This window comes from Calonectris borealis, chromosome Z, assembly GCF_964195595.1.
Source record: "Calonectris borealis chromosome Z, bCalBor7.hap1.2, whole genome shotgun sequence".
Classification (NCBI taxonomy): Eukaryota; Metazoa; Chordata; class Aves; order Procellariiformes; family Procellariidae; genus Calonectris; species Calonectris borealis.
The window spans coordinates 31585057-31612768 of NC_134352.1; the positions used below are offsets into that span (position 1 = coordinate 31585057).

Here is a 27712-nt window from a genome sequence, read left to right on the forward strand (position 1 = left end):
AAGTATGTTGTAACACCAATATTTAGTCACTTTTCTGATGATACCAGGCTACTTCAAGGCTTTTTAGTGAGAAGTCTAGTGGGAAAAGCAGCAAATAAGATATGAATTCTCATTTTGCAGAATAAATACCTAAACAAAATCAAGAGTTTTATTTAGATGGTAAAAATTTTTCACTGTGTAAATAGTTGGTGTTATCAATCTTGCCAGAGTACAACTGCACTTAAAGACCATAATTAATATTAAACAAAAGATCATTCCAGCAAATTAAGTTAAAAACAATTAAATTAATTGGAAAAAACTAGTTAGCATACAGCACAAAATTCTACAACAGCATAGTTACCTTGTGTTACTACCAGCTGAAGATGGGAAAGAATAAAGAATGACAGACTAACCAGCACAGCTACAATGTGAGCATGCAAACGATTATCTTCAGTTAAATAATGCTCTAACACTAAGCAATCTTCCTCCAGACATCTCTACACTCACAAGAGTAGATAAGCACCACCATTTTTTCAGTTTATTTTTTAAAAGCCAGGAAGAAATGCAGCACTGAAATTCACATCGATCTGTTCCACTTGGTTTTGCTTCATAAAACTGAATGAATCATTCAACTGCCTAGTGCAACACAAAGATCCAAATAAAACATTAATGCAGTATCCAACCAGAAACAAAATTACCTTAGAGGCAAAGAAAGCTAGCAATAAAAGGCAGCTAATTGTTCCCTAAATTACTAGATCATAATCTCTTCAGTGAAAGAGACTGTTCTGACAACGCAAAACAAGATTAATCATAAGTTTTGGATGCTGCTTTCAACACCAGTGAAGATTGGATATGTAAAACACTTATATATGGTTTTTGGCAGGGCATCTGTAAACCTTTGTGGATGCAGACCTCAATAAGCATAAAAGCTGGTCAAGCGCACAGCAGTGTCACAAGCGAGAGATGGACAAGCTGAACAGAGGTATGTTCAGGCCACACAGCTGCAGACTGAGTTATCAGGCCCACTGGACATCTGCTGGAACAAAGTTCCCTTCTATGCAGACACTGCTCTGCCACATCAGGCCCCTTCACAGAGCAGTGCATATCTGCTCTAAGTGCGTATACATCCTAATACTTTCTTTTAGGTCAGTTTGTATCAATAGAGGGCTGAAGAGAGTTGGTCTGTGTTCTCTCTCATATAGCTATAAACTGCTTCTGCCTGACCTGAATCTGCAATGGAGACTGCGACACCTGCAAGTAAGGTGGCCTGGGGGACAATCCAGATGCCCCTCATTCACTCTCCTATTCCTAGTAGCCTGTGACATGTGTTTAGTTTTCAGACTTTATCACTTATTAGGATAAACAAGAGACCAAAATTTGAATTAAGATAAAGGCAGCTATGGGAGAGAAGAAACAATTAACTTTTTTGTAGCACCTACAAAACACTAACTCTTCCACTGTAGTTTGGATTTAGTGAGAAAAAAGTCTGTTGGCAGATAAAGGAAGTAACTCCACAATTCAGAAAAGCAATGATAAGTACGAAGGAGAGAGCCTACCTAATGAGATGACAGACTCCAACACGAGGAGTGCTTAAGTGTGGTGAGGAAAATGCACGACAAGGAAGAGACATTTTAGTTTGTCCAGAATGTCTGCTTCTCATGTTGGTTGAAGAGTTTTGGAAAGGCAGTCAAGGATGCCACAGTAGAAGAGGTATTCTCACATCCCTGATGGTATCGGCTGTAGCCAAACACAAGTTTGTAAAGGCAGAGAATGACCATGACAGAAACAGATATGTCCTATAGTAGATGCAAACAAAGAATTAACACTTCAGCTTGGTTAAAGCATAAATAGTTTAAGAATGCACAAGCCCAGTGGTGGGACTCTCAGCAGCACAGTGAATGTTAAATGCTAAGAATGTTAAATGCTAAAGAACCTGAGACTACCTTAGGTCCTGCATAACATTAAGTATTGCTCACGTTAATTCATGTTTTGCTGTTTCAGTGAACTGTTAAACACAGTCAAGACTCAAAATACACATCACAGACTTATCAAGGAATGAAAATTACAGCTCTAAGGGCCTCTAAAGAATATTGGCAAATTACAAGTGGAAGGAGCTTCTCTTTCAGTATTGATTAAATATTACCTGGAAAATAAGTATTGAAGTAACTGGTTCTGACTAGCATAATTATGTACTTGGTGCATTCCCTCCTTTTCTTTCACTCCCCAACCCAATGAGCAAATTTACTTAGATAACACAAGAAAACACAAAGGTAGTTGTATGAAAACAGAGGGTCCTCCACAAAACCAAGATTTGTTTATGTTAGTGCAGAGCTTAAGCAAAAATCTGACAGTCTCTGACAGGTCTGTCAACAGAGGTGATATGCTCAAGTCACCTAAATATAAACCCTTATTCAATCAGCCTAGTCCAAAACATCTGTGAGGGACTGATTCTCCTTATGATGAAGCTTGGAACTTAACATACACTGTCTAATGATCCTCTGCCAATCCATCACAGCCGATGGAAGTGCTGTATCCATTAGCCGGAAAAGGCCTGGGGCTCATTGATCTAATTCAGATATTACAATATTCCCACCCTTTAAGAGCTGCAAACCAAAACCAGGTCAAACAATTACATTCACAAGCGACTCAATTCTAGTAAATATCCACATGTGACTTTCTGCAACTAATACAAATAAGATGTAAAAGTAAAGAGCTTTTCTTTGACTAGTATTTACTAAGTTCCACAAGACATGCACTAAAATGTCTCCAACAGCACTCGCGTTCCTGACAGAGCTTAAACGCTACCACAAAGTTGTGCCAGATAATGTTTGAAGCAGTTTAGGGGATTCCAACAGTTCCTTATGTCTCACACAAATTTAAGGCATAAATGATCCTGCCATGGGGCTCTGTGCAAGACTCGAGAGCCTCAAGTTCCATCTCAATCTACTTAGCCATTTTTGGCAAAAAAGGGATTCTAACTACAAGTGCCAAGCGTATAGTTCAGCCAGAGAACACTAACAATTCCGATGTAGCATAGTAACTCTAAGAATAAGATAGATGAAAGACTTATTTTGGGCAGTCACCATAACCTAAACAAACAATTGTAGAGAAGAGCATGTGAACTGAACAGCATCTTTTCAGACAGGAAGTACTCATTGTCCTACACTTCAGAAGCTGCCAGATGAGCTCTGCAGATGTGGTTGGACGTACAGTTACTACTTTGCACACTACAGTTATTATGGAACCAAAGCAAAAAGCCACACCTGTTAGGTAAGAGATAAAAATAAGGTACAGGCACAGCATAAGCCATGCTATATTAAAAAGTCAATTTTAGACTGTCCTAATCCACCACTAGGAAAGGGGAAAAGGGCACAAGATGAAATTCAAAAAAGTAATTAAACTTCAAGTGGCCTTTAAGGAAGAAAGTGCTTGAAAGAGCAATAAGAAGAAAATTCTTCAAACAACTGACTGATGGAGGCACAACAATTTAGAAAGTCATGTGGAGACAAGAGCACAAGAAAGTGAAGTGCAGGAGTACTTCAGTTACATGAAGTGTACAATCAAAAATATAGTATAGAGTAAGAGCTAATGCAGGAACACAGGCATGGGAAAGCAGGGCTTATAACTTTGTCAAAGGTGGAGAAGAATTTAAGTGTTATCTGTCATAAAGGAAGACAGATAATTTTTCTGCTGCGAATCAAACCTAAGCAAAACTGGCAGAATTTAAGACAAGGAATTAAGTACCTTCAAGTTTATAAATAGTAGAGCTGTCAAAGACAAGGAATCTGCAGAACATTTCCATGTTTTACCACACAGTAAATTTCATTTAACAAGATACCACAAAAGGAACAGAAGTAGGACTGAAGAGGAGGGGAGAGAAAGATCAGTTCCACAGAAGGTAGCAGGTACAAGGAGATAACGAACAGAGGCCTGCAAGACAGCATATACCAAAGAAACAAAATGAAGAGCAGTTGCTTCAAATTTGTAGCTCATCATGTTACTTCGTACATGGAATTCCTACAGTTCTGCTAAGCTGCTAACAAGCCACCACTTTTCATCATGCAACAGTTCATTCCCCTTGTACACGTCCCTGTCTTCTCTTGGGTCAGTGTGGTTTCCCCAGGGTGAAAAGTTTGATGCTACTGTGCCAATTGCTTCTGTAGAAAGCTTAAGGACCAAAGCTGCATAGCTTTTGCGACCTTTAAAAAACAGAGGACCTGGCCTTTCTAAGCCACACATAGGGATTTTAAACAGACTAAGTGTAAAAGCAAACAGCTAAAAATGCACTTGAAGTGGTTACAGAGGTGCAAGATCTACAAATCTATCTAATCATTACAAACATTTTAGAGCAGCACTACACATAAATTATACTCAGTGACAGAAGAACATGTTGCAAGCAATAGACTTCACAAGCCATAGTGCAGCATCCCAATTAAAGGGCCACAAACTCTACAGTGAGGGACAAGGTTCAGTATTCCTCAGGAGGCTCTAGTTCAGTCATGGTATTCAGTAGTGACTTACCTGCTCTTCCTAGAATTAAGAAAAAACTTTTACACTGCATGAAATTTCACTATGAGTTAAAAATGTATGAATCAAAGATTAATATTGATCATATAGAGGTACTAGAAACATTTGGAATGGGACTAAAAATCTGATTAGAAAAAAATAATCACACACTAGGTATCTGCAAACACATACATCAGAACGGAGAGGTTCTTCGATGTAATGCAGGGCAAAGGAGACAAACAGTGCAGATCCTCTCACTTTGCCTTGAGGGCATAGGATTCCACCTGAAAACTAAACTGGACCGAATTGCTCATACACTATTTCCCTGCAGTTTTTCTTCTCACTTCCATTCTCTTTATTTGTGCCTTTCACCACTTTTTTTTTCCTCCTCTCTTATTCATGGAGGCCCTATGCACTAATTCAATTCATTCACTCTGAACCACAATAGTCCTATTCCACAATTCTCCGCCCTGCTCCAGCCCTCACCTGCTCATCTCTCCCAAGCTTTCAGTATCTAAAATACAGCAGGGAAAGTAGTACTTATGGACAGGCTTTTCCCCCCAACATTCTCATTTCTAGTATATGATTGCTAAGGTAACTTTTGTATTAATATAATTCATAAAATCTCAGGGCTAGCTACCAGCTATTAGAGTTCATACTTGGAAAAGTATGCTGAATTTGATCATTTCTGGAGTAAGCTCCTGACCCTTCATTTAGAATTCTTACCAGCACAATTTTAATTTTTTTTTTTTTTTTTTACTCACTTGGCCACAGACTGGATAACTTTAGAAGATGTATCCTTAATATTAGTGAAAAATCGCTCTGTTCCACCCCTCAGAATATCAAAGAACCCTCCATAAGTCTGGTCACACTCCGCAACGGTCAGGCCTAGAGTAGTCGAATAAAAATAATTGTACTTTAAATCATATCCTGGAATGGGCTCCATACTAAAGCAAGTTGCCTACAAAGCTGGAAGTGAATGCACATACAAGCTACGCCTTGCTGTAAGGCTCACAGTTCTACAGGTCTCCTTAACTATGACCTATGCAAAAACCAGTACTTCCTGCAGTCAGAAAGTACTAGCAAACTATTTAACATATTGTTTAATTGACTGTTTGCATTTAAGAGAAAACAAGGTAAAAAATTTCTGAAAGCAAAGCATTTATTTCACATTGTCAGTGCAGCGAAATACTGTCTTTTTTTAGTATCAGTCTCTTAAAGTGCAGCTCATCATTAGCAAATCTACTTAAGCACCCCCCATAGAGACATTTTAATGTAGGGCTTCAAAAACAGCTGGCACAATTAAGTTATTTTTTAAGCCAACATCCCAGCTAGCACAGCATCCCAGCAAAACATCCCTATTAATACAATTGTATACAACAAACAGTACTCATTCTTGCACAAAACAGATGGCCAGAGAGCATTTTGATTATAACCCTATTAGGAAGCTGGCTTCTTCCACAGAAACTGATATACAGATAACATTACTGCAATAAGTATTACCCAATTTTAAAAGTTTCTCTGGAACATTAATACCCTTTGTCTCATTCGCAATTCAGCATAAGTAATATCAAGCAGGAAATATCAAGCTGAAAGGAAAATTAAATACAGTATGAAATATTCCCTTGATATCTTCTACATTAATTGAAATGTTCCATATTCACATATGATATATGATAAGATGGGTGCAGAAATTGTCTTTTAATAAGAAATTAGATGCAAATAAGCCGATCAAGCTTCTCATTTTCTTTACTATATTAAGTGCAAGTATTTTCAACTGAATGAACTCTGGAATATCTATTTTTACAGAACGGGTATATCAGCTTTTAACTGTGTGATTTTGGAGACGTGTTTTGGTTTACTCAATTTAGTACCACTAGTCCAACTACTGTTTTTTTCTCAGATGGTACTACAACTCCTTCTCCTCACCATTGATATCCTATGATGCAACCATCTCCTGAAGTCCTCCCTGCCCAATTCTCCCATAATTAGCTGGGCCTAATGGCTATTTCTGAAAGTACTGACTGAATAGCCAATAAACTGAGTTTAGGCTGCTGCTTTTTCCCTTTGAGGCTGTCAGACATGAGTCTTTTGGAACTGACGAAACTAAATAGCTTTAGACTATGATCACTGCCAGATGCGCTTCAAACTATCAGGGAGGGCCAAAAGTCTTTTTGGGGAGGAGAGAGGGACCCCAGATGCTTACAGAAGTATTTCTTCCTCATACAGGCTTTTCACAGGCTAAAATAAATACATGTCAGGTCAGTGACTCCTTAACATTAATGAACTTCTGTGGTCATAGTCAAAACCCCTGCAATTGCTTCAGTGTTTCTTTATTGACCACCTCAATAGGTAGACACCAACAAACCCATTTTAGCATAAAGCTAAACAAAAAGCCACAGAATGGCTGCTATCTTTTTAAGTTGTAACATATCTGATGTTAAGCAGTTCTTCTTTGAAAGCAAAGACAACTGTCACTTTCTTATACCAAAGATCCAATATTGTGCACAAACTCAGGATATGTACTAATTTCAGTAACTTCTGCCACAAAATAACAAGGTTCAGTTAAAATACAGCACTTCTGAGAAGATTTTTAACAGTTTAAATTTAAACTCCTCTTAAATTCTGCTCTTTACACAAGACGCTCTCCAATATCATTGCCTCATGGAATCGGAAAGTTTGGGGTTTAAAATAAGCCATTTTTATTCATTTGCCGTAATATGAAGATTACTTTCTCTACAGCTCTTGTTCTTGAGAACATCATCGCTTATTGTATGCGCCACTTTCATCAAGTTTTAGTTCACTTATTTCAACTCTCCCGCCTCTACAGGGCAATAATGCATTTCAGTTTCAATTATTTTACACAGGAAACAATTTTATCTCGCCCAGCAATGAACTTGAGAAATTCACATTTGCATGTATCAACATATCACCAAACCCTGCGAAAAATAAAATAAGGTTAGAAACAGTGATATAAATGCAAAATAGCTAGTACTTGTGCAAAACATCTAAAACCATCAAATGATTTTTTTTCACATAGAAGACACACAACTGGTTTTACACTAAGATGATGTCTCTTTCTGCACTTACCTGCATTGTACATATTGTTGAGCTGTCCTGCAGGCTTGGAGCTCTGTGAAATGGAGGTCACAGATGTCCGAGGCTGAGCATTGTTTCCATAGCCTCCGTTTTGTTCCAGGAGCTGAGGAGATTAATACTCACTATTAGTATTTTCCTGCCAATTTAGCCAACTCGCTATGCTTTGTAAATTACTTTTACTTGGTGAGAACAAGCAAGCTGAACGTCAGGAGAAAGCCGGTAAGTTAAGATACACTAGTTGGTTCACTTGCAGTATTGTGCAAGTTAAGCACTGAACAGAAGACACCTTAAGTGGGTTTCAAGAAAAACTAGATTTTTCTGTACAAGTTAATTATGATTAAATGCAGCATGCCAATTTGCGAACTAAAGAATGACCCAAGATCATGAGAAGTTTTTCAACAAGCAGTAAGAACTACAACTAGTTTCCTTTAATGTCATGCAAGCTCTGTGCTTTAAAAGGCATCTTTTCAAAGATTCTACAAGTGAAACAGATCAATTCAACTGCATTTCAAAACAAGATAGTGTGAAATTTTCAACAGACTAAGGAACAGGACCTGTTACTAAACTCACACTCACTAGATAAGAGAGGAGAGAAAGGAGACCTGATCAATAATACTCCTTATAAGTCATCTTTACCTCTGTGATGGGGGATTTAGGATTCACATTCCTAGCTGCTGCAATCTCCTGCAGTTGATTAACAAGTTCAGTGATTGACAATCTCTCCTCTGGGTTCACCTTCAAAGTGGAGCCTAAAAAAGGAGATTCAGACAATGTAACAGATACCCTTCAGAGCTTTTCTCCCAGCAGAGATTAATAGTTTCTTCAGTGCACTCCAGTGCAATAATCAAACACGTGAACAGAGTGGAGCAACCGCTAAATCCATACCCAAATATCATTGTCATAACAAGTATCCATGAAAAAACACCATTTAGAGTTAAGAATATTTCAAAGAATATACTTTAGGATCAGTTAACGAATAACCTCAGAAGTAACTTTATATCTAGTAGTGTTGGAGCTGGAGATATGTTGCTGGCACTGGAATTACAGTTTCCAGTAATCTATTTGAAATTTAAAGAAAATAGAATTTCTAAAGCAAATTCAAAGAAACCAAATCAAAACACTAGTTGTTCCTATGGACTAATTCAGATCCTAAATAAGACAGGCAACAGCACTAAAAAAAAAGTTTCATTTAAAATTTCCAAGTTTTTTGATAATGGATTAAATTTTTTCATAAAACAAGAAGTTGTTGCAGTTAACCTTTTTCACCATCACATGTCAAAAACATTTAACTATCAGTAATACAACACTGTCAATAATAAGATGTATCCATGAAGACATTCTTTAAAGGAGTTTTAAAAGCCCCTCTGTTCACTTTCAACTATTCATCACAGTCATTTGAAGTTCTCTTTTCCACCCCTCCTTCTTCTTACTCACATCTGGTGCTGCGTGTTACTACGTTACAACCATAAATAATGAAGGAATTATTAAGTAACATTGCAAACTTACGAATGAGATCATGAAACACAGAATAGCGCGTGTCATTTTGTGGGATGACGTATTTCCCATTGACTATGCGAAGTTTAGCTCCATCTTCAAATGGATGTTGCCTAAAGCACAGCAAGTACAGGATACAGCCCAGAGCCTACACAAAGATAAAGGCAGAAATATTTCATAGAATCATGGAATCATTTAGGCCGGAAAGACCCTTAAGATCATTGAGTTCAACCGTTAACCTAACGCTGCCAAGTCCACCACTGAACCATGTCCCTAAGTGACATGTCTACACGTCTTTTAAATACCTCCAGGGATAGTGAGTCAACCACTTCCCTGGGCAGCCTGTTCCAGTGCTTCACTACCCTTTCAGTGAAGAAATTTTTCCTAATATCCAATCTAAACCTCCCCTGCCACAACTTGAGGCCATTTCCTCTTGTCCTACCACTTGCTACTTGGGAGAAGAGACCAACACCCACCTCGCTACAACCTCCTTTCAGGTAGTTGCTCAGAGCAATAAGGTCTCCCCTCAGCCTCCTCCTTTTCTCCAGGCTAAACAATCCCAGTTCCCTCAGCTGCTCCTCATAAGACTTGTGCTCTAGACCCTTCACCAGCTTCGTTGCCCTTCTTTGGACATGCTCCAGCACCTCAATGTCTTTCTTGTAGTGAGGGGCCCAAAACTGAACACAGTATTCAAGGTACAGCCTCGCCAGTGTCAAGTACAAAGGGACAATCACTTCCCAAGTCCTGCTGACCACACTATTTCTGACACAAGCCAGGATGTTATGGGCCTTCTTGGCCACCTGGGCACACTGCCAGCTCATATTCAGCTGGCTGTTGACCAACACCCCCAAGTGCTTTTCCGCCAGGCAGCTTTCCAGCCACTCTTCCCCAAGCGGCATTGCATGGGGTTGTTGTGACCCAAGTGCAGGACCTGACACTTAGTTGTGTTGAACCTCATACAATTGGCCTCAAGCCCATCGATCCAGCCTGTCCAGATCTCTCTGGAGAGCCTTCCTACCCTTAAGCAGATCAACACTTCCGCCCAACTTGGTGTCGTCTGCAAACTTACTGAGGGTGCTCTCAATCCCCTCGTCCAGATCATTGATAAAGATATTGAACAGAACTGGCCCCAATACTGAGCCCTGGGAATACCACCTGTGAACAGCTGCTAACTGGACTTAAGTTCATTCACCACAACTCCTTGGGCCCAGCCATCCAGCCATTTTTTTACCCAGCGAACAGTACACAGATGTCATGGTGGTGTCACAGCAGGTAGAACATTGGTGACACCACCAGCCCAGGATGGCTGTGCCAGTCCAGGCTGGCAGATGAGCAGCCAGGTGAGCAAGGGCAAGGAGGGGAGGGCACAGAAGCAGGGGCTCCAATGGTCATGGAGGGTGGCCGCTTTGTACTATAGTTGGACATCCAGACAGGGAAACAACCAGACCACAGCACACTCCCGTCTTCTTCCTCCTCTGCCACTGAGCTGGAGAGTTGCCAACAGTCTACAGGACAGATAAGATAGCACCAACCCCTACACCATGGTAGTCTTACAGGGAGCTGGAAGCTCCCCAAAGCCATAGGCAAAGGGAGCTCTGTGCCCTTTTTTACCGGGTACCCTGGGACTGAGCTCCTGGCACTAGCCCTAGTGACGCAGTGGCGATGTCAGTGGGCAAAATGCTGGTGGCGGCTAGCATTTTTGGCCCAGGATGGGTGTCTCCTGGCCATCAGGGAGGCATGGAATGGACAACCTTGGTGTGAGGCTGGGAGGGCCCCAGGCAGGGAGGCAGCAGCAACAGAGCATGGCTGCTTCAGTTGGTGGTTTTGTCTTTGACAGCTGCAGCCCTGGACAGGGACATGAGCAGATCATGGCACACTTCTGTCTTCTTCCTCCTCCACCACTCAAAGGAGTGTTGCAACTTTATACAAGAATATTGACCCAAGGATGAAGAAACACCTTATCTTGTACCTCTACACCTTATCTCAGATATCATCATGGTCCCACAAGAAGCTGGAAGGTTCCCACAGCTGAGGACAAAAGGAGCTCTGCAGCACCCATCTTCTTTTTGTGAAACTTATCACAGAATGAAAAAAGTCTATAAATACAAATTTTCTGATTCATGAACCCATTGGCTAGTTGTTCTTGTTTATGCTGTCTTTAATTCAGGCAATGATACTTAAAGCAGAATTTTAGACTATGAAATTGATTAAGCTTCCTAATACTGCTTGCAAATCGCAGGTTTTAATCGTCAACTGCTGAGTGATGCAACTCTGTATGTTCCCAGTGCTTTAGAGACCAGTGTGAAGACACTCCTTTAGAAACAATTAGTTTTGATGTTTCTCTGAGGACAGAACACTTAGTGAAACACTAATTTGTTTGGCATGTCAGTTAGAGAGCTCCAAGCTGCAATACTGCTACTAAATAGGTTTGTGGGGTTTTTTCCCTTTCATGGAAGCCTTCAGGTTCAGGGATTTCTCCTGAACACGTACAAGAACAGGATTTTTCTTACAAAAAGGCTCAGAAGTTTTATTTCATATCTTCACCCTGTGCTTCAAAGAGACTAATTTTATTTGTAGGGACAGAATTTGGTCTTTTGTATTTCTAACTCAGACACATCCTGTTACACAATGCACCAGCTAGTTAAGCACTTCAGTGTTAATAAATTTGTTTAAATGACACTAGGGGGACACAACATTATCTCTAAAATGTTTGTTGTGATAAAGGTTTGAAGAAAATAAGATGAGGGTCCCTTTATTTCCTACAATCAGAAGGCTATTCAAGTTTTATAAAAAATAAAATTTAAGATCATTTTCAGACAGGTTCATTCAAGCCTCAAAAATCAGAAAACTAGGACTACCACATCCTGAGAACTTTCAAATTCTTTGGTGTGCCCAAAATTGAGACCTGTGCAACCTGACAAGGCAACAACCTCCAAAGCCAGAAGTCAGTTTTGAATTCTAATCTCTGAATAGTCCAGGTGTTACATATTAGTTAGGATAATTTCAGCTGTTCCTTAAGTAAATGGAAGTTGATACATATATTCTCATGTAAGTTATCATATGAAATATACTGGCAGAGTTATGCTATTGTAATAGAACCATGTTCCACCTGGTCCATAGAAGTTTGATAATAAAACATCCAACATCTCCAAGAAAGTGTTTGCACAACAGAGTGGAAAATTCCTCCTCAAAGTTTCTTCTAAATTCCAGCTTAGTTGCTTCAGCATATGGACTTTTATAGCCCCCACAAATAAAACAAGCCAGTGAAGACATTAGCTAAGAAATCTGCTCATTGCCTCCAGTCCTCTGCATGCACTGTCTCCAACTGTCCTCGGTTGTCAATTTATCCCAAGAACAGTTTCAAAGATTTGAATGTTATTAAAATCTCAAAGGTTTGAGATATAGTTACTCCAAAACACTTACTAAGTCTCTCAATCCAGGGCCAGAAATAAACTGCATACATTAATTCTGTATTATTGTATAGCAAGTACATTTTTTGTCAGTCTGTTGATAAAAAGCTCTCCATAATGTATACACTGAAGCATCATAATTAATTAATCCAGCAGGAGAGTACAGGAAATGCCACCTACGCTGCCACAGAAATGCCTGCAGGTAAGGCAGATCATAATTTAATTGGAGGAACAAAACTATTCCCTGTGCAGTCCAAGACACCATGCACATGAGAAGACAGCATCCACAGCCACACGGGGGAGAAAAGCACAAAGGCAATCAGCTGAACACACAGGAAATGAAGAGACCACTTAGATTTGATCTTTGCTTTAATTGCTAGAGAATGTTTTTCATTCTCTCTGCTTTATCTGTAATTTAGGATTGTAACAGTGATATTCTGAAAATTTTAAACACCAATTGTGATTCAATTTGGCTAAAAGCCAGTTCCAGTTGCAGCAAGGCAGTTCCTCAAAGCCAACACCATCCACATAGTCCCAGCATCGATACATTTAACAGAAGAGCCCATTTCCCCAAGGTGTTGCCCCAAAGCTGCAGACAGTCCCTCTACAGAAGCTGCCTGTGTCAGCCTGAGCACTCACTTGCCAGCAGGTGAAAAAGCAGCATGACAAAGTGACCAAAAATAACTAGGAGTAACTTTTTGATCTGCTGCTGGGCCTTTTCCAGCAGCTAATTTAACCCCTTCTTAAGGGACAGCGGGGTTTTTCAGGGGTTGTGGTAGTGTTTGGGGTCTGGGGGAGTAATTGTTTGAAACAAATCAAAATGCTGCTATTTTTCCACTGACCAGCTTCAGGCAATAAGCAGTACACTTAAAATAATGAAAAGTTCTACAGTTCTGCAGGATGACACACAGATATTACACCGAAGTATTTTCTGAATAGAATTAAACTACGTGAAATCTAAAGAGATCATTCAGCTCACGCAGAATTAAAACCTGCAAGATGTCTTACACTGACTAGAAGAATTTTTTACCAGGTATTGGTGAAGAGAATCCAACTTTGAAATTTTGCTCCTTAAACATATTCCAAAGCACCCTCTTCAGCTTTTTCAGAAATTTATGAGTGGGAGTGTATGAAGGGCTTTCCAAGCCAAAGATAATTTAAATGGAGAAAAATCTTTATGACAAGGCAAAGCCTGTTATTTCAGTGGAATTCAGTTGAACTTCAGTTCAGGAAATCACATTAATTCAGGAAAAAAGGAACTAAAGGTATTTGGGTTTAGTGTTTATTTTCTGAAGATCTCTAGACTTAGGTAGGACATGTGCAAAAGCAGTTGGCCAAGCCTAAGAACTTCTGATCTTACAATAAATATCTAATCACATTCCCATTGTGGAGTCTGTGTGGTTGATAACGTTTCATCTATGCTGCTGTTCTAAGTAACACATTTCTATGTCCTTTATACTTTTAAGCTCACACAGTGATAAGCACACAGACCGCAACCATGGGTATTACTCACCCTATATGCTTTCTTGGGAAAACTGTTTTGTTTATCCTTACCACAAACTACAAGATCAGTTATGCTTCCTGAGACAGTGCCATATTCTATTGCCAAATACTTTGCATGTTTTCACTAAACCCAGAAAATAAAGGAAAAAACATGTGCTAATGAAGGCATGGTAAATGGAACAGGTCTTCCAAAGACACAGCAGAAGACAACCACCATGTTAATACTAACAGATACAGAGTTATTCTAAACAAAAAAATAAATTACAACTAACCTTTTGAGTGAGGCTTTTGTTAAATGCATTTCTAGCTTTGTGTTTAACTGGGTGTAATCTTGGCTCAGACTGCCAGTATTTAACTCATGTGAAGTGACCAAACGGTCAGAAAAATGTATTTTTCTTGGTATTTCTTCACATGCCAGAAGAAAATCGCTAACAGCTGTAGAAGCTGAGTAAGAGTTTCTGCAATCCCTTGTAACAAATTTAAGAAATTGAATGAAGTTCTGAGATTCCAAATAAAAACTTTTAAAGCACCAGTATTACATTTTCTCAATTTGTCTTTCCACACACTGCCAATACAGATAACAGCTGAACTGTTTGACACCTGCCTCTGTAAAAAACATGCAATAAATTAAGTCCCTAAGCACAAAGTCACTGGCCCTACCTCAGTACTATTACAGTATTACACAACTGAAAAAGGTACAACTGAGGATTTAATATGTACCTTTAATTCTGGCTACAGATTTTTCAGTGAATGTTAATAGTTTATCATCCTTTCTATACAAAGCATGAATGATCTCTACATCATTCTTGTCCTTGCTATCTGTCAGTATTTTATCTAGATGCAATACCTAGACGTAACCATTTTGAACCCCGCAATAGGCTGTCCCAGGTTTACATGCATGGCAGAGCATGAAAGGCAAGAATTTGAATCTAAGAACTGTAAGTATTGTGGCTCTATGGTGGCAAGCTCCGCCCAGGCAACAGTTCTACTGAATGTCAAAGAAGTTCAGCATCGCCCCTCGCAGTCAAGCTAGACCTGGGAGAAAATCTCAAATACTACATCTCATTCTTTTAATATTTAGATACACAGTTCATACTATTTAAGTTTATTTTGACATAAGACAGTCTATCCTATGTTTATTTTGGTGCTTTTATTTATTTAATTAACAAATTAACATGAAGACTGCACAATCAGTTTCACTATGACATAAGCAGCTATGATACAGCAAGAGAAAAATTTCTTACCCAAATGTCCTGTTTTTCACCAATTGGAAAATTTGAATACAAGTCTATCATTTCTGGTGTCCTGTACATTGGCGTTGTATTCCTTGTGATCTGCAGAAGACAGAATTTTTTGAAACTTGAATAATAAGCTGTAATGGCATTCAACCAAGGAAACAGCCCTCCGTGTACAATGGATAGCATTCTCACTTTGAAAGTTAATTTCAGAAACAGTTGTCAAGGCAGAAGCCATCAACTGAATCCTGCAACAGTCACAACAGCTTTGATATGAGGCCTGATAAAGTCAGCAGTACTCAAATGAGTAACATGGTGATATTCAAGAGTCCTTCCAAACTGCAAAGCATGTAAAGTAAAATGACTGTTCTACATGACACAAAAAGGGATATGGACACAAATACAGAAAATCAACAATAAACCAAGAAGTGAATTCATGCTCCAGTGTGTATTTCTCACTTCCTCATCACACTTAATGACAGTGCAGACACATCCAAAAATTTAAGCTATGTCCACAAGGATCCCTGAAGAGACTTTTCTACTATCTTTTTGCATAGACTATACAAGACAGTGGTACAACATCATCTTTTCTTCTCTAGAAACCAATGGATTGCTCTCCAAGGATGCTGAATTTCAAAACAGGGATAGTTTACAGACACTCATGATATCAGAAGTTGCACACATGAATTTTAAGTGTCACTGTATTTCTCCATACTTAGAAGTCTGAGTCCACTTGATATATTACATTAGATTTACCAGCATTACTCTCAACTACACTAAGAACAAATGCACACTGCATGCTTAATACTGTCACTGTAGTCCTAGAGGCACTGCAATACTGCCTATTCAAATTCTGCTGAGTAGACCTGCCACTTCTTTATATATCATTCAACTGAGAAAAACAGATGAGAAGGTGGGAATCCCTTCAGCATAACCAATTTTTTACTTCCTGTTAAGAGTGCAATTAGAAAAAGCTCTAGTAATCACTTCTACTTTCACGATGGATTGCAGAATGGACAAGTTGAAGCAGTGTTTTTATATGCAGCTACAGAACACAAGCTATGATTATAACTGCAGACAGTGTTTGAACTCTTCAAAACCAAAGCTTTAAGAGCAACATTACAACTGCAACAATCTTCAGTTGTCTTACAAGTCCCATGAATCAATATCATACTAACAATAACAGTTAAATAAATCCACTCTTGATATTAAGATTAATCACATTAAAATAGTCTCACCTCTTCTTCAACCAGTGCTCTCTTCTGTGCAGACCAGTTGTAGTCAGGATAGTAAGCTATAGTTGTAGCACTACCGAAGTCACAAAGTTTAATAGTCCCTTGGTTACTAATAAGCAAGTTTTCCACCTTCAAAAAGAGGTAGAAAAATAGACGTCTTTTTTTTCTGTACACTAACACACATGCTTTTAAACATCAACTCACTTGTGCATATATAAAAAAATACTCACTTTAGCCCAGAATGTTGTTTACAGGAGCACAAAGGTTTCAGACAGTACTGTAGATGTATATGGTGGCAATACAGCCAATTTTTAAAAGGAAGAACTGAAAATACTATGAGCAGGAAACATTCAAGAGAGCAGGAAATAAACCCCAGGAAAAAGAATCATTTCATTAGTGCCTAAGAAGAGGCCAGTTTTTCAGAGGACCACCTGCAGAAGCAGTATCTTGGAATCCAAATGTTTTCATGTATAAAACTGAACACTCCGTTAGCTTAATTGCAGTGGAGTAGAGGTTAGGACTGCTGTAGACACAAAATAGGAAGGTACTAGTAGAGAAAAAGGCTGCTGGGAGATATGCAGAAAGAGGCAGCCGTGACCCTGTGCAGAGACAGAAACCAGCTATTTGAGGACTATGTGCTGCCTGAATAGTTAATCATCATCCCTCCCTTTTCCTACTTCATAAAATCCAGCCTTCCTGGATTGCTATGTGAAATGAGGAAGAAACTTAGGGGGAGGGGAAAAGTGGGTATTGGGCAGAAGTATTGTGGGGTCATAACCACAAAAGGGCTGAAAAAGAAAATTTGTATCTCTGTATGAAGTCAGGAAAAGGTGTAAAAGAGGCATACCAGTAACATTACACCACCACACTTCAGATAACTGGGTTTGTCTTCTCTTTCCCTTTGAAACCACATCATCTCTGGACTTCCTTCTGTAAAAACCTCAGTTTTCGGAACATCCTACTAGCCTCCCTTACACACGCCCCTTCCAACTTTGTCCACCATAAAATTAATTTTTACTACCCTGCAGGAAGACATAAGCTCTGTTAATGAGTTCTCTGGTTAGAGTATCAATCTCAATGAGCAATCTGAGCTCCCTTCTCTGTTGGATAACCTTTGCTTATCTCCATGTACAATAAGAGCGGTGGCCATTCAACATCAAATTAAATTTATACACTAAAAATGGTCACAGTAAGACCAGAAATCAAGCTTCTGTGCACACATGTTCTGTTTGTTGTGCTTTGTTAAGGGTTGCCAATAATGTAAAACGTTCCAGCAGATTATTCAGATTTTAACAAGCTCTGTGACCTATATTATGCAGACTAGCTGTGCGCTGCATGGAAAATCCTGAAAAGATCAACTTCAGACAATTAAAATACCAGAGAAGTTCTGATATTCTACAAATCGCCCTCCGATTAGCTTAGAATTTTTACAGCTCTAACTACCTGGTTTCTCAGTGTGCTGTACACACACATTGTAAGTGCAAACTTCATCCAAAGGGATTCAGGAACAAAGAATGCACTACACAGACAAGCAAGAGAAGGAAACCACATGAGGACAGAAACAGCCACCACTATGAAGGTGAACTTCTTTTTAAGCTGCACTGTAGAAGTTCATGAGTCCTTATACTTTTAGTCAAGAAAAATCTGTTAGGACTTCCCCCTCGCTGCACCCCTCCCCAAAAGCTACACTAGCATCTCAGGTCTCATTTGAGGTTGGCTCAAAACTTTGACCTACAGTTTTTTATGCTGCTGACCTAAGTTCAGCCTTCTGGAAAGGGTGGCACAGTTAAATGATCCCTATTTGGCTCCTGACTGTAGTAAGGTCTCCGCCTATTGCAGCACAACTATCATTTAATCTTGCTTTGCAGCCCCTGTAACGTAAAACCAACATGAAACCGAATACCTGCCTTTTTCCATATTTTATCTCTGCCAGGAACTTACATTACTTGACAAGAAAAAACAGACTTTGAATTACAGCATTAGCTCAAATTCTATGGAGCTGGCTATATAAGAAATTGTATCTTTATTTGTAAATAGCTTTTTACCCCTTTTTCAGAGAAGAGAAGCACCTTTTCTACAAGCTTTTTTAGGGGCTGGTGTATAGAAATTTCAGAGAAGAATAAAAGATTTTATTCTAGAAAGTAACGCCAAGAACTATGCCACCTTGGTTAAAATTTCTTTGACATGACCTAGAAGCCTGCTCAATGGTGCTGCGGAAAAGGAAAAAAGGAGTGCTCCATCATCTATTTTTATATTAAGGGGCTATACTAGTGCCTAACATCAAAGCTTTCAACACAATGTGAAAACACTTAGCACACATTTACTTTTAAAAAGTGGTTTCATTTTTCTTTCCTCTAAGTAATCGAGTACATGCTTAATTAAGCATGAACAAGCTTTCCTTTTTTTATATTCAGCTGATCAAGCAGGAAACAAACGTATGTGTGAAAGTCAGACACTGTTTCAAGAATAATAATCTTTTCTCTTATTTTGTTTATGTTTACGAAGACCACCTCCTTCCACTAGGTTCAAATGTATTTGTAGTACAGCAGAATCTCACTGATGATTAGGGCTCCTTCATCTGAGGTATAGCATACATGTAAAGGTGAACCCCCGCCTTCAAAATACAAAATTCAAATACAGATGCAGTCCTTTCAAATCTCCAAAGTTTCTAAGGGGACAACACTTTCTACAGCATAACCTCACAGCATCTTGGTAAAGGCTAACAGAATGAAGAAACAAAATCTATCATGAATTATGCCCACCAAATTTTAAAATTCAAGTTAAAAACAAGCTCTAAAATGCAATGCAAGTTGTTAGTTCTAGAACAGCTTACTACACATTCTCAAAGGCTACAGAGTCTTTCACAGACAATCCAACATTACCTTTTCTTCTCTTTCAAAGCTTCACCTCTTCTATTTAGAAAACCTGCTCACCCCAAAACTGCAACTCACAAGTCATAACTGGTTATTTTATCAAAAGCAAACTACTTAAAGACTAACTTAATCAGCAAACCATGATATACTACTTTTCTGTCAGTTTGTTCAGATAGAGTAGAAGCAGTACTAACACCACAAGCACAAGGAAAAGATGTTGTTTGAAGAGATGCAAGTATTTCAGTGATGACCTTCGCTAACATCCAGCAGCCTTGGCAAGGCAATACATGTATGCACTACGCTCAAGGGTGTCCACTGTATTTGATCAACAGCCTTAACACTGATTCAGCCCAACAGGCTCCTTTGCTGCTTAAAAATTCAGTCTTTATTTAAACATTGTAACATACCTTTAAATCTCTATGGATAATAGGAGGCTTCTGTTTATGCATATGCTGCACTGCTCTGCAGGTCTGATAAAAGATCTTCAAAACTGTGTCACAGGAGATAGGTGCTTTGGATTCCACTTTCTTTAAGAATTCCACTAGCTGTCCTGCAGGATATCAGAGAAATTCACATAAGCACACACAGAACACCATAAATTCTGAAAGCTTGGCATGAATAGACAAACACTTTTCTCATCAAGGAAGATTTACAATCTTGAGTTGTACTATTAGATGGATGTTCTGAAAACAGCAAATCCACACTGACTGCAGTGCCAAAGGAAATGGTGCTTTAAGGAACTATTCCTCCTCTTCCTTCCTCTGACTAGTCTCAAACACAAAGAACTTAATGATTATCCCATATTTAAGACGAGGTTGAACTCTAGTCTCAAAGAACATGATCCTTATCCTATAAAAGATGAGGTTGAGCTCTAGCTCTACTGAACTATGTTATCTTTAAGAGGCTTTCAAAGCTTCTAAGCTGTGAAGCAACCTGTGCAAAACATGCACTGCTAGGAAAAGAAATAAAGTTTACCTTTACACAGCTCTGTAAGCAGAAGAAACTCTCCCTGTCCCGTGTCTGATTCTTCTTTTCCTATAGATGCAGCAGAGCAGAACTGGACAATGTTGGGATGACCTGAAAGTTTTTTCTGGAGATAACACGGTCAAGGAAGATGACTGTCAAGTTTATCAATACTATTGTATACAGCAGTTCACAGACATCTCGTTTGAAATGTTAGCTTAAAACCACAGACAGCATTACAGCTGCAATTAAAATATTAAGCAGAACAGGGAAATCCATGCCTCAGCTGAAAAAAAAAACCAACAGACTTCAAGGGAAGCCAGTGAAGATAATGTAATAAAAAGTCAAAATAAAATATTTTTAAAAATCCTTGTGATTAAGGCTCTGAGGAAAGGAAAGTGGACCTCGTAACAGGCCTAGTTACTTCTTTTTGTCTTTTCACAATGGCATTAGCACAAGTACCAGAGAGACCTTTTAATTATCAGCTGTTTCTCTAGCTAGCTGATCAAGAAAGGGCTATTGTATTAACAACTGCCTTTCCAAAGCAAGTATTAAGTATGTTATGTTTTAATTTTAAGTAATTAAAATAAAGTTCAAAACAAATAAAAGCTCTAAAAGACCGAGGAACTTATCCTCCCCTAAAATCTTTGTCATGTTTCACTTCCAGTTCAAAAATTCAAAGTATCATTTTTGAACTATGTAAAGGGAAGTAACATGTAAGTGATCTCAACTCCTGGAAGCTACATTGCATTATGCTTGTTTCCGTTGTCCCTGATGTGCATCACCTTGGTCATATACTAAGACTCATGCCTACAAGACAAACACACACTATTTACAAGATGCATTCATCAAGTCTGAAAACAAAACAGCAAAGACATCGTAAGTACAACAAAGCCATAAAAAAGGGCAAGTTGGACCCCCCCAAATTAGAATGAATCCGAAGTACTATTTTACATCTTACTCATCTCTTCATAACCTTTTACTCAGACCTGCAGGAATTAATTTCATTTCACAGTTAGATCTGTGAAAGGAAAGTTAGCAACCGTTAACCTTTGTTCATGTTGTGCATATGTTTTAATGAGTCTGAGCTGTGAAAAAACATTCAAAGAACATTCAGTTCCTTACTTCTGGCAAGATGTAGTCAGAGTAGCTAGAAAATGTATAGTCCTATGGTATAGTCCGTTCTCTGCAAATGTACTTCTAGTGAACTGTGTTTAGTGTAAGCTTTTGCCAAACGTTTCAGTAATCATAAAAAGAAATATTTGAGTAGCTTAAAATAAGATCAGTGGTTTTGCCTGGTAACTCAAAATGAAGCTAAATACTCAGGGTGGTAAACAAAACAACAGCATACCACAGCTACTCACTGACTCACAAACGGAGGGTCTTAGAGCAGATGCTGGGGAACAAATACGGAGTTTACTAACGCCAAGGACTGAAAACACTCTGATATTACATTATACCCTACCATCTAACATCACTGAAGATGAAAAGGACAACAATGACACTGAGAAACATCTGCTTCTTGTTTCTGATGCATGTATTCTACTGAAATTCCTTCCTTAATATTCAACATCACACCTGAGGCACAAATTAAGAAACATTGAGAGTAAATGCAAAGTGTTTATTCAAAAAGGCAATAAATCCAGTGCATGTGAGGGAAGTCTACTTAAGACTTAAGTACCATCTGAATAGTCAAAAGGTCTCCTGACCATAGTCACAGGACTGCAAGAAAGCCTAAATAAGAATTTTACTTCTTGCTAGACTACGTACATGACAAAGTCTACACTAGCTACAAAAGTTATCTGCACAAACTTTTAAATTCTTGCAATTTTTGGCGAACTGAACTTGCTGGATGTTGGTGCCAGATTCACGACAGACCACGAACCCAGACCTTCCTCAGAATGTCAGTCCTTTTAAGCAGTGTATGGCATGGAAAAAGCTGAATCTGTAGAGCAGTCCTCCATTTCTCAGAAATGTTTGCTATCAGGCAATTAAATAGAAACATTAAAATATGTTCCAGTAAAGGATACCATAAAACAAACCTCCTGAATGATGGCTTTGTTCTTTTCTTCTTCATTAGACAACAATCGCTGTCAGAAAACAGAATAATTGAGAAGCTATAGTTATTAAAACTTAGAGAAAAACAGGGCATAGATTTTTTTTCCAGAACACAAATGATAAGCTACAGTCAAAAACCTAAGGAACTGTGATGGGACAGTAAACAAAGCGCACTTATTTTACATTTGGACATACTGCCATAAATATGGCACACAGTTTCCCAGATACCTGCACTCTTCAGGTTTAGTGATAACTGAGCAGTTGTAACCTTTGACACTCGTAAAGTAACTGCTCTGACGGTTTTCTGTTGTATGAAACACTGAAGTCTCCTGGCTACCGCATCATTGTGCACTGAGAAGGAAAGATTCATCTTCCACCTCAAATCTTTAGGAACAACCTTGAACCACTGCAACTAAAACTTCTCCAAATTATGCAGCCCAACTTTTTCAATGGTACCTGAGTAATCAACAGCAAAATCAAACATTACTATTTCTAATATCACTTGGATTTGGAGTCAACATTTGACTAGAAGCAATCTGAGCATTTGCTACAAAAGTACCAGTTTTACAAAACAGAGGAAGTACAGTAATGGTTCACCTTTTACCTTATTTTTAAGTGGGGCTACTTCTAGGTGACATTTTGAACACACACACTGTATGGATTTGGTCACGTTTTGTTACTGCAGGATGTGGTATGAAAAGAAAAAAACACCAGACCAAGCAATTACAGGTGGTGTAATGCCATCTTACCTCTCCCACCTCTCATACTACTATCACTTTCTCTCCAAGATAGATGTCTTCGCACTGATACAGGCACAGAATACCTCTACTCCAAAAATGAAGCCATTTTGTGGTGAACACAAGTGACACGATTTTTTTTGCAGCAAAATATGACAAAGTAAATGACTTCACTTTATTGTCCTTTCCATAATACTTCAGTTTTTCAGCTGTTACATGATTATAAGCCTTCAGAAAACAAGAATCCAGAGGAGTGTCTCTGAAAAGTGCCAGGCTGAATGTTTGATCAGTGAGTCAAAGTGTGGAGCATTATTTTTAGTATTTATGAAACTTACTCTGGAAGTACAAAGGTAGGCTAACCAGTAGGCTAAATCTGCTTCTGACGAGTGAAAATATTCCTGTACCCCACTTCAGGTAAGTAGGAGAGATTCTTTTTACCCATGCAACAAAATGCTTGGAGCAGGGTCATTAATTTCTAGACTAAATGAAAACAAAACAGCAGTAGTACCTAATAGAGCAACTCCCATCTTTGGCATCTAAATGTAAAGCACAGGGTCCTAAGAGGAATGACTGTTCTAAATACAGGTACAGTGTGCTACAAACACCACTTCATCATTCTGCATTTTTCCAAATGACTTCTTCAGTGGTATACATCAAGAATTAACTGTCATGCTAAGGCACCAAGCAAAAAGACAGACCTTGTAAACCTGTAGTGAAGTAAATTAATTTTACCTTTAAAGCATAATCTTTGCCACTTCCAAGATCTTGAGCTTCATAGACAAAAGCAAAACCACCTACAAGAAGAAGGCACATTAAGTCAGTTTTAATTTCAGCATTCAGATAAATCATTCTTTTTAGCCTAACAGAGCTAATACATGAATTTAGATGCTTTTCTGACTGTAAGTAGTATACATATTTTTCAGTGGCTTGCCAGGACTATGCCAGGGTCACCTGCATACAAGAACTAAAATATTCTCTTCCCTCTTTTACACATGCCAGAAACACACTGACTTCGTTACTTTCCTGCATCTGCATTTTGTTAGTCTATGCAGATTCAGATTCAGATTCTTTGTTAGCATATGCAGATCTCCTATGAAGCAATTTTTTTTTTTTTTAATACAGGTCCTTATAAAACCAAGATTCAGCACAGCCAATATTACCTAATGATTTTAAACAAACTACTTCTTAGTTTTACACTGTTAGGCTTCCTATAAAAATAGCAATAACCGAGGGAGATAAAATGTTAAATATACACCTCCTCGTACTTCTAGGATAATTGCCATGCTTCAGGCTTCATATTAAAAGTGGAAAGCGTTTTCAAGCACTGAAGTGCACACTTCCAATAAGCGTGATGCTGTTACTAAATCACAATTTGTCATTCCATACAACATTATTTTCCTTCCAACTCCTTTTGTCAAAATATCCATTTCACCAAACACTACCAATTTACTGAAGAACACTGTGCAAATTTCTAAAAAGTAAAAAAGACTAAGAAGTTACAGGTCTGCTAAGTTTCCTCAATTGCTAAAAGAACATATTTGTACAGTTCTACTCCCATTTTAAAGATCCTGGTACCACTTCCATTTCTTCTGGGAATGTTGTCCTTGTGGTTACACCAACAAGTGTGGTTGCATATATGCTCTGCATCTACTGCAGAGTATCTCTAGTAGAGTAACAGCCAAAGTGACAAACTTCAATGATTGGCCTTTCTATTCCTTTAATATAAATTCAATTTTCATTGAACTACATAGCAATGTTCTCTCTAGCAATAATTGGGAGAATAAGCACAGAAGATGTCAGTGAACTACAAAATTTTACTCGTCAAAAAGGCTAAGAGAATAGGATAACTAAAGAATGAACCACCACACATAAGAAACAAGTTGACAAGGCACTTTTTTTTAAAAGATGCAGGATCCAAATCAGTATAGTCACATTAGTACCCAATACCTTCCCTGCGGATAAGGAATACTAACATGAGGCTGAAGTGAACACAGTATTTGCTTTCTGCAATTCAATCAAATACAAGGCTTTTCAAGAAGTGCTCTCAAAAGTTTTGCATGGCAATTGACTATCACAGTGTTCTCCAAGACTCCTGAATGGTGCTGCCCACACATCTTGTTACTTTGCCAGTAGCATCCACAACATGAAACGAATAAATGACAGGCTCCTGGATATTGCCTTTGCTTTTGGTATCCAAAGGGGAACTATACACAAAACCAGCAAAACCAAGAACCCAGTTGCAGGGACAACAAGCAAAAGAGAGTAACTAGTGCGCCATGTAAAAGTTGAAGTATCAATGAGAACATCGACAAGAAGATGACAGACAGCGAGTTCAGTCCCACCACACATTACTCACGCATGCATTGTGCTTACCTATTTACTTTGATTCATTCTGTAAAATCAGGTTCAGTACTTCCCATAATAGGAAGTTCCCTTAGCTTTTCTAAAGCCCCCAGTGCAAGTGTTCTGACCAGCAATTACAATCAGCTTTTTTGGGCACTGATGGGACAGGGGCTGGAGACAGAACGAAGTCCATATTTCCCACCATCTTAGAGTATTACCTGAAGACACTTTGCTCCTTTCTGAATGAGATCATATGCAAGAAAAACATGGTTCTGGACAATGCTGACAATATGACTATTGTTTACAGATTTCATAGACCTCGTGAAACAAGCAAGATAATCTGTGAGTCATCCTTCCACTGAAGCTGGGCAACCACAGTTTTTGACTGCTCTTCCCAACCAGTTCCTTACTCACATCCAGAGGCATGCCCTAGGTTTCAGAGCCCACTGTCCCAGAGAGTTGCAAGCCTCTATACCAGTGTACACCAGTCACTGTACCACAGAGCTACTGCCTGTATGTCTCTGTCCTACACAGATCCCACAGACCTTCTACACAGTGAAAGTGCTGCTGGCTCTACAGAAGAAAGTCTTTACATTCATCTTGATAAATATTTCTTTGATTTTATTCTAATAACACTGCAAGCTGCATCTTGAAAATACATGCTTCAATTTACAAAATTAGGGGCTTCAGGTCAGCACAAATTTCTAGTACACAAAATCACCGCAGAGTTAATTTTCTGGAAGGCACTCAAGAGCAAAATGGTGACAGAGGCACCCCAGATTACGGAATGGTTAATCTGCAAGCTTAGCTCAGCTGTCCACACTGCTAAGGGTTCTACCAGGGCTGGAATGCAGCAAGTGTACCCTGCATTTCAAGCAGACATCTTGCTAGCACCTCTATGAATACTAACGTCCACAGAGCTACATACACACACTCCAAAATATAACTATGCTTCATGCAAATGCATCAAATGCCCTCCTGGAAATTACACAGGTGAAAGCACCTATGCATCAGAATTAACTCATCAAATCAATTCAATCCACCACTTTTAAACATATATCTGACGAATAACCAAGCTGATCCAAACTCTGAAGAAGGCCCCTAGAAGCCATGCTACCTCTCCAACTATTTCAACTGGTCTGATAAGCTTTCCTACAAACTGTGCCTCCAACATAAGAAATGCTTACAATATAGACTCAACCTGCACATTATCACTAAGCTTAATTCTGTTGACACTGAGTACAAAGGATTAAAAGGAGGAATTAGTTTATCCAACTAGAAAAAGATTATAGTAAGTCTTCAAAAAAGATATATTTCAAATCTTCATGGAAGTGCTGATCATCATACAGCCCTCCCAAAACTCTAGGCAGCTTCACAGTTGCCCTGAAATTTTCTCTCTCAGTTCGCAAATAATCTTGAAATTCATGCCTAAAACTAGAAATTTATGAAAACTACACAAGTTCATTTCTTGGTGGAAAAGCCTGTTTTTTTAACACTCAGAATCACAATGTTACAACCACCTCCGAAAGGTTTCTGAAGTTTAAGTAATTTTTGCTGAATTTAAGTGAATCTCATTTCCAATCAAAAAAATTATTTCAATCCTCTTAATTGCTAGCTAGGGATCTAAAGAAATTTTATATTTTGCTTCATAACTACTTCAAAATATATACTGGTTTTAAGTTTCAATACTCATTGAAAATCATAAATGTTTGTTTTGGACTAGCAATGCAAGTGAACATTTTGAGCAATGTAAGCCATTTAAAAATGATAAATTCTTCTTATCAACAGAAGTTAATACAAGCTCTGCTTAGTTTAAAGCACAGCTATTTGACTTTAAATGAAGCATCATTAACCTTATCTGGAAATCCGGCAAAATCTGCATACAAAGTGTCCAAGCTAAGATCTTGCTGAGGTCAAATTTAAAGCTAGCCAGACTCAACTTGTGTATCAGCAAAATACTTGGTTTAATTACTACATTTTCACAGCATGGGTTAACAAAAGGAAAAGTAATGAAGAGAGTTGTCTTTAAGGCCATTTCAATGGTGGCATGGCTTACCAAAGCTCCTAGCAATAGTGATGCAGTAGGATCTCACAATTTATACAGAGGTATTAGAATAGTAAGCTGAAGGGAGAAAATTCATTAAAACAGTGATAGCTTGAGAGTACACAAGTAGCTTAAAAGATGCACTTTTACTTCAGCAATTGTACCTTAAAATCAAGTACTGAAATGCTAAACAGAGTTAAGTTCATTAAACTTTTCAGAACTCCAAACAAAAG

At 38.5% G+C, this 27712-nt stretch overlaps 1 protein-coding gene across 5 annotated transcripts in view; it reads right to left on the minus strand.

Moving 5' to 3' along the window:
- Positions 1-27712, minus strand: part of GAK (cyclin G associated kinase) — a 79775-nt gene that overhangs the window by 42671 nt on the left and 9392 nt on the right. For 3 of the 5 annotated variants that reach the window (XM_075136521.1, XM_075136520.1, XM_075136518.1), the window contains exons 2-11: positions 23825-23886; positions 22328-22387; positions 20310-20424; positions 19742-19884; positions 16465-16590; positions 15236-15325; positions 9091-9226; positions 8221-8333; positions 7576-7687; positions 5250-5373 (exon numbers count right to left, since the gene is read on the minus strand). In XM_075136521.1, the coding sequence (XP_074992622.1) occupies positions 5250-5373; positions 7576-7687; positions 8221-8333; positions 9091-9226; positions 15236-15325; positions 16465-16590; positions 19742-19884; positions 20310-20424; positions 22328-22387; positions 23825-23886 (1081 nt within the window). Of the gene's footprint in view, positions 1-5249; positions 5374-7575; positions 7688-8220; positions 8334-9090; positions 9227-15235; positions 15326-16464; positions 16591-19741; positions 19885-20309; positions 20425-22327; positions 22388-22583; positions 22812-23824; positions 23887-27712 lie in introns of all 5 variants that reach the window. The other 2 variants (XM_075136522.1, XM_075136523.1) reach the window with 2 other exon arrangements.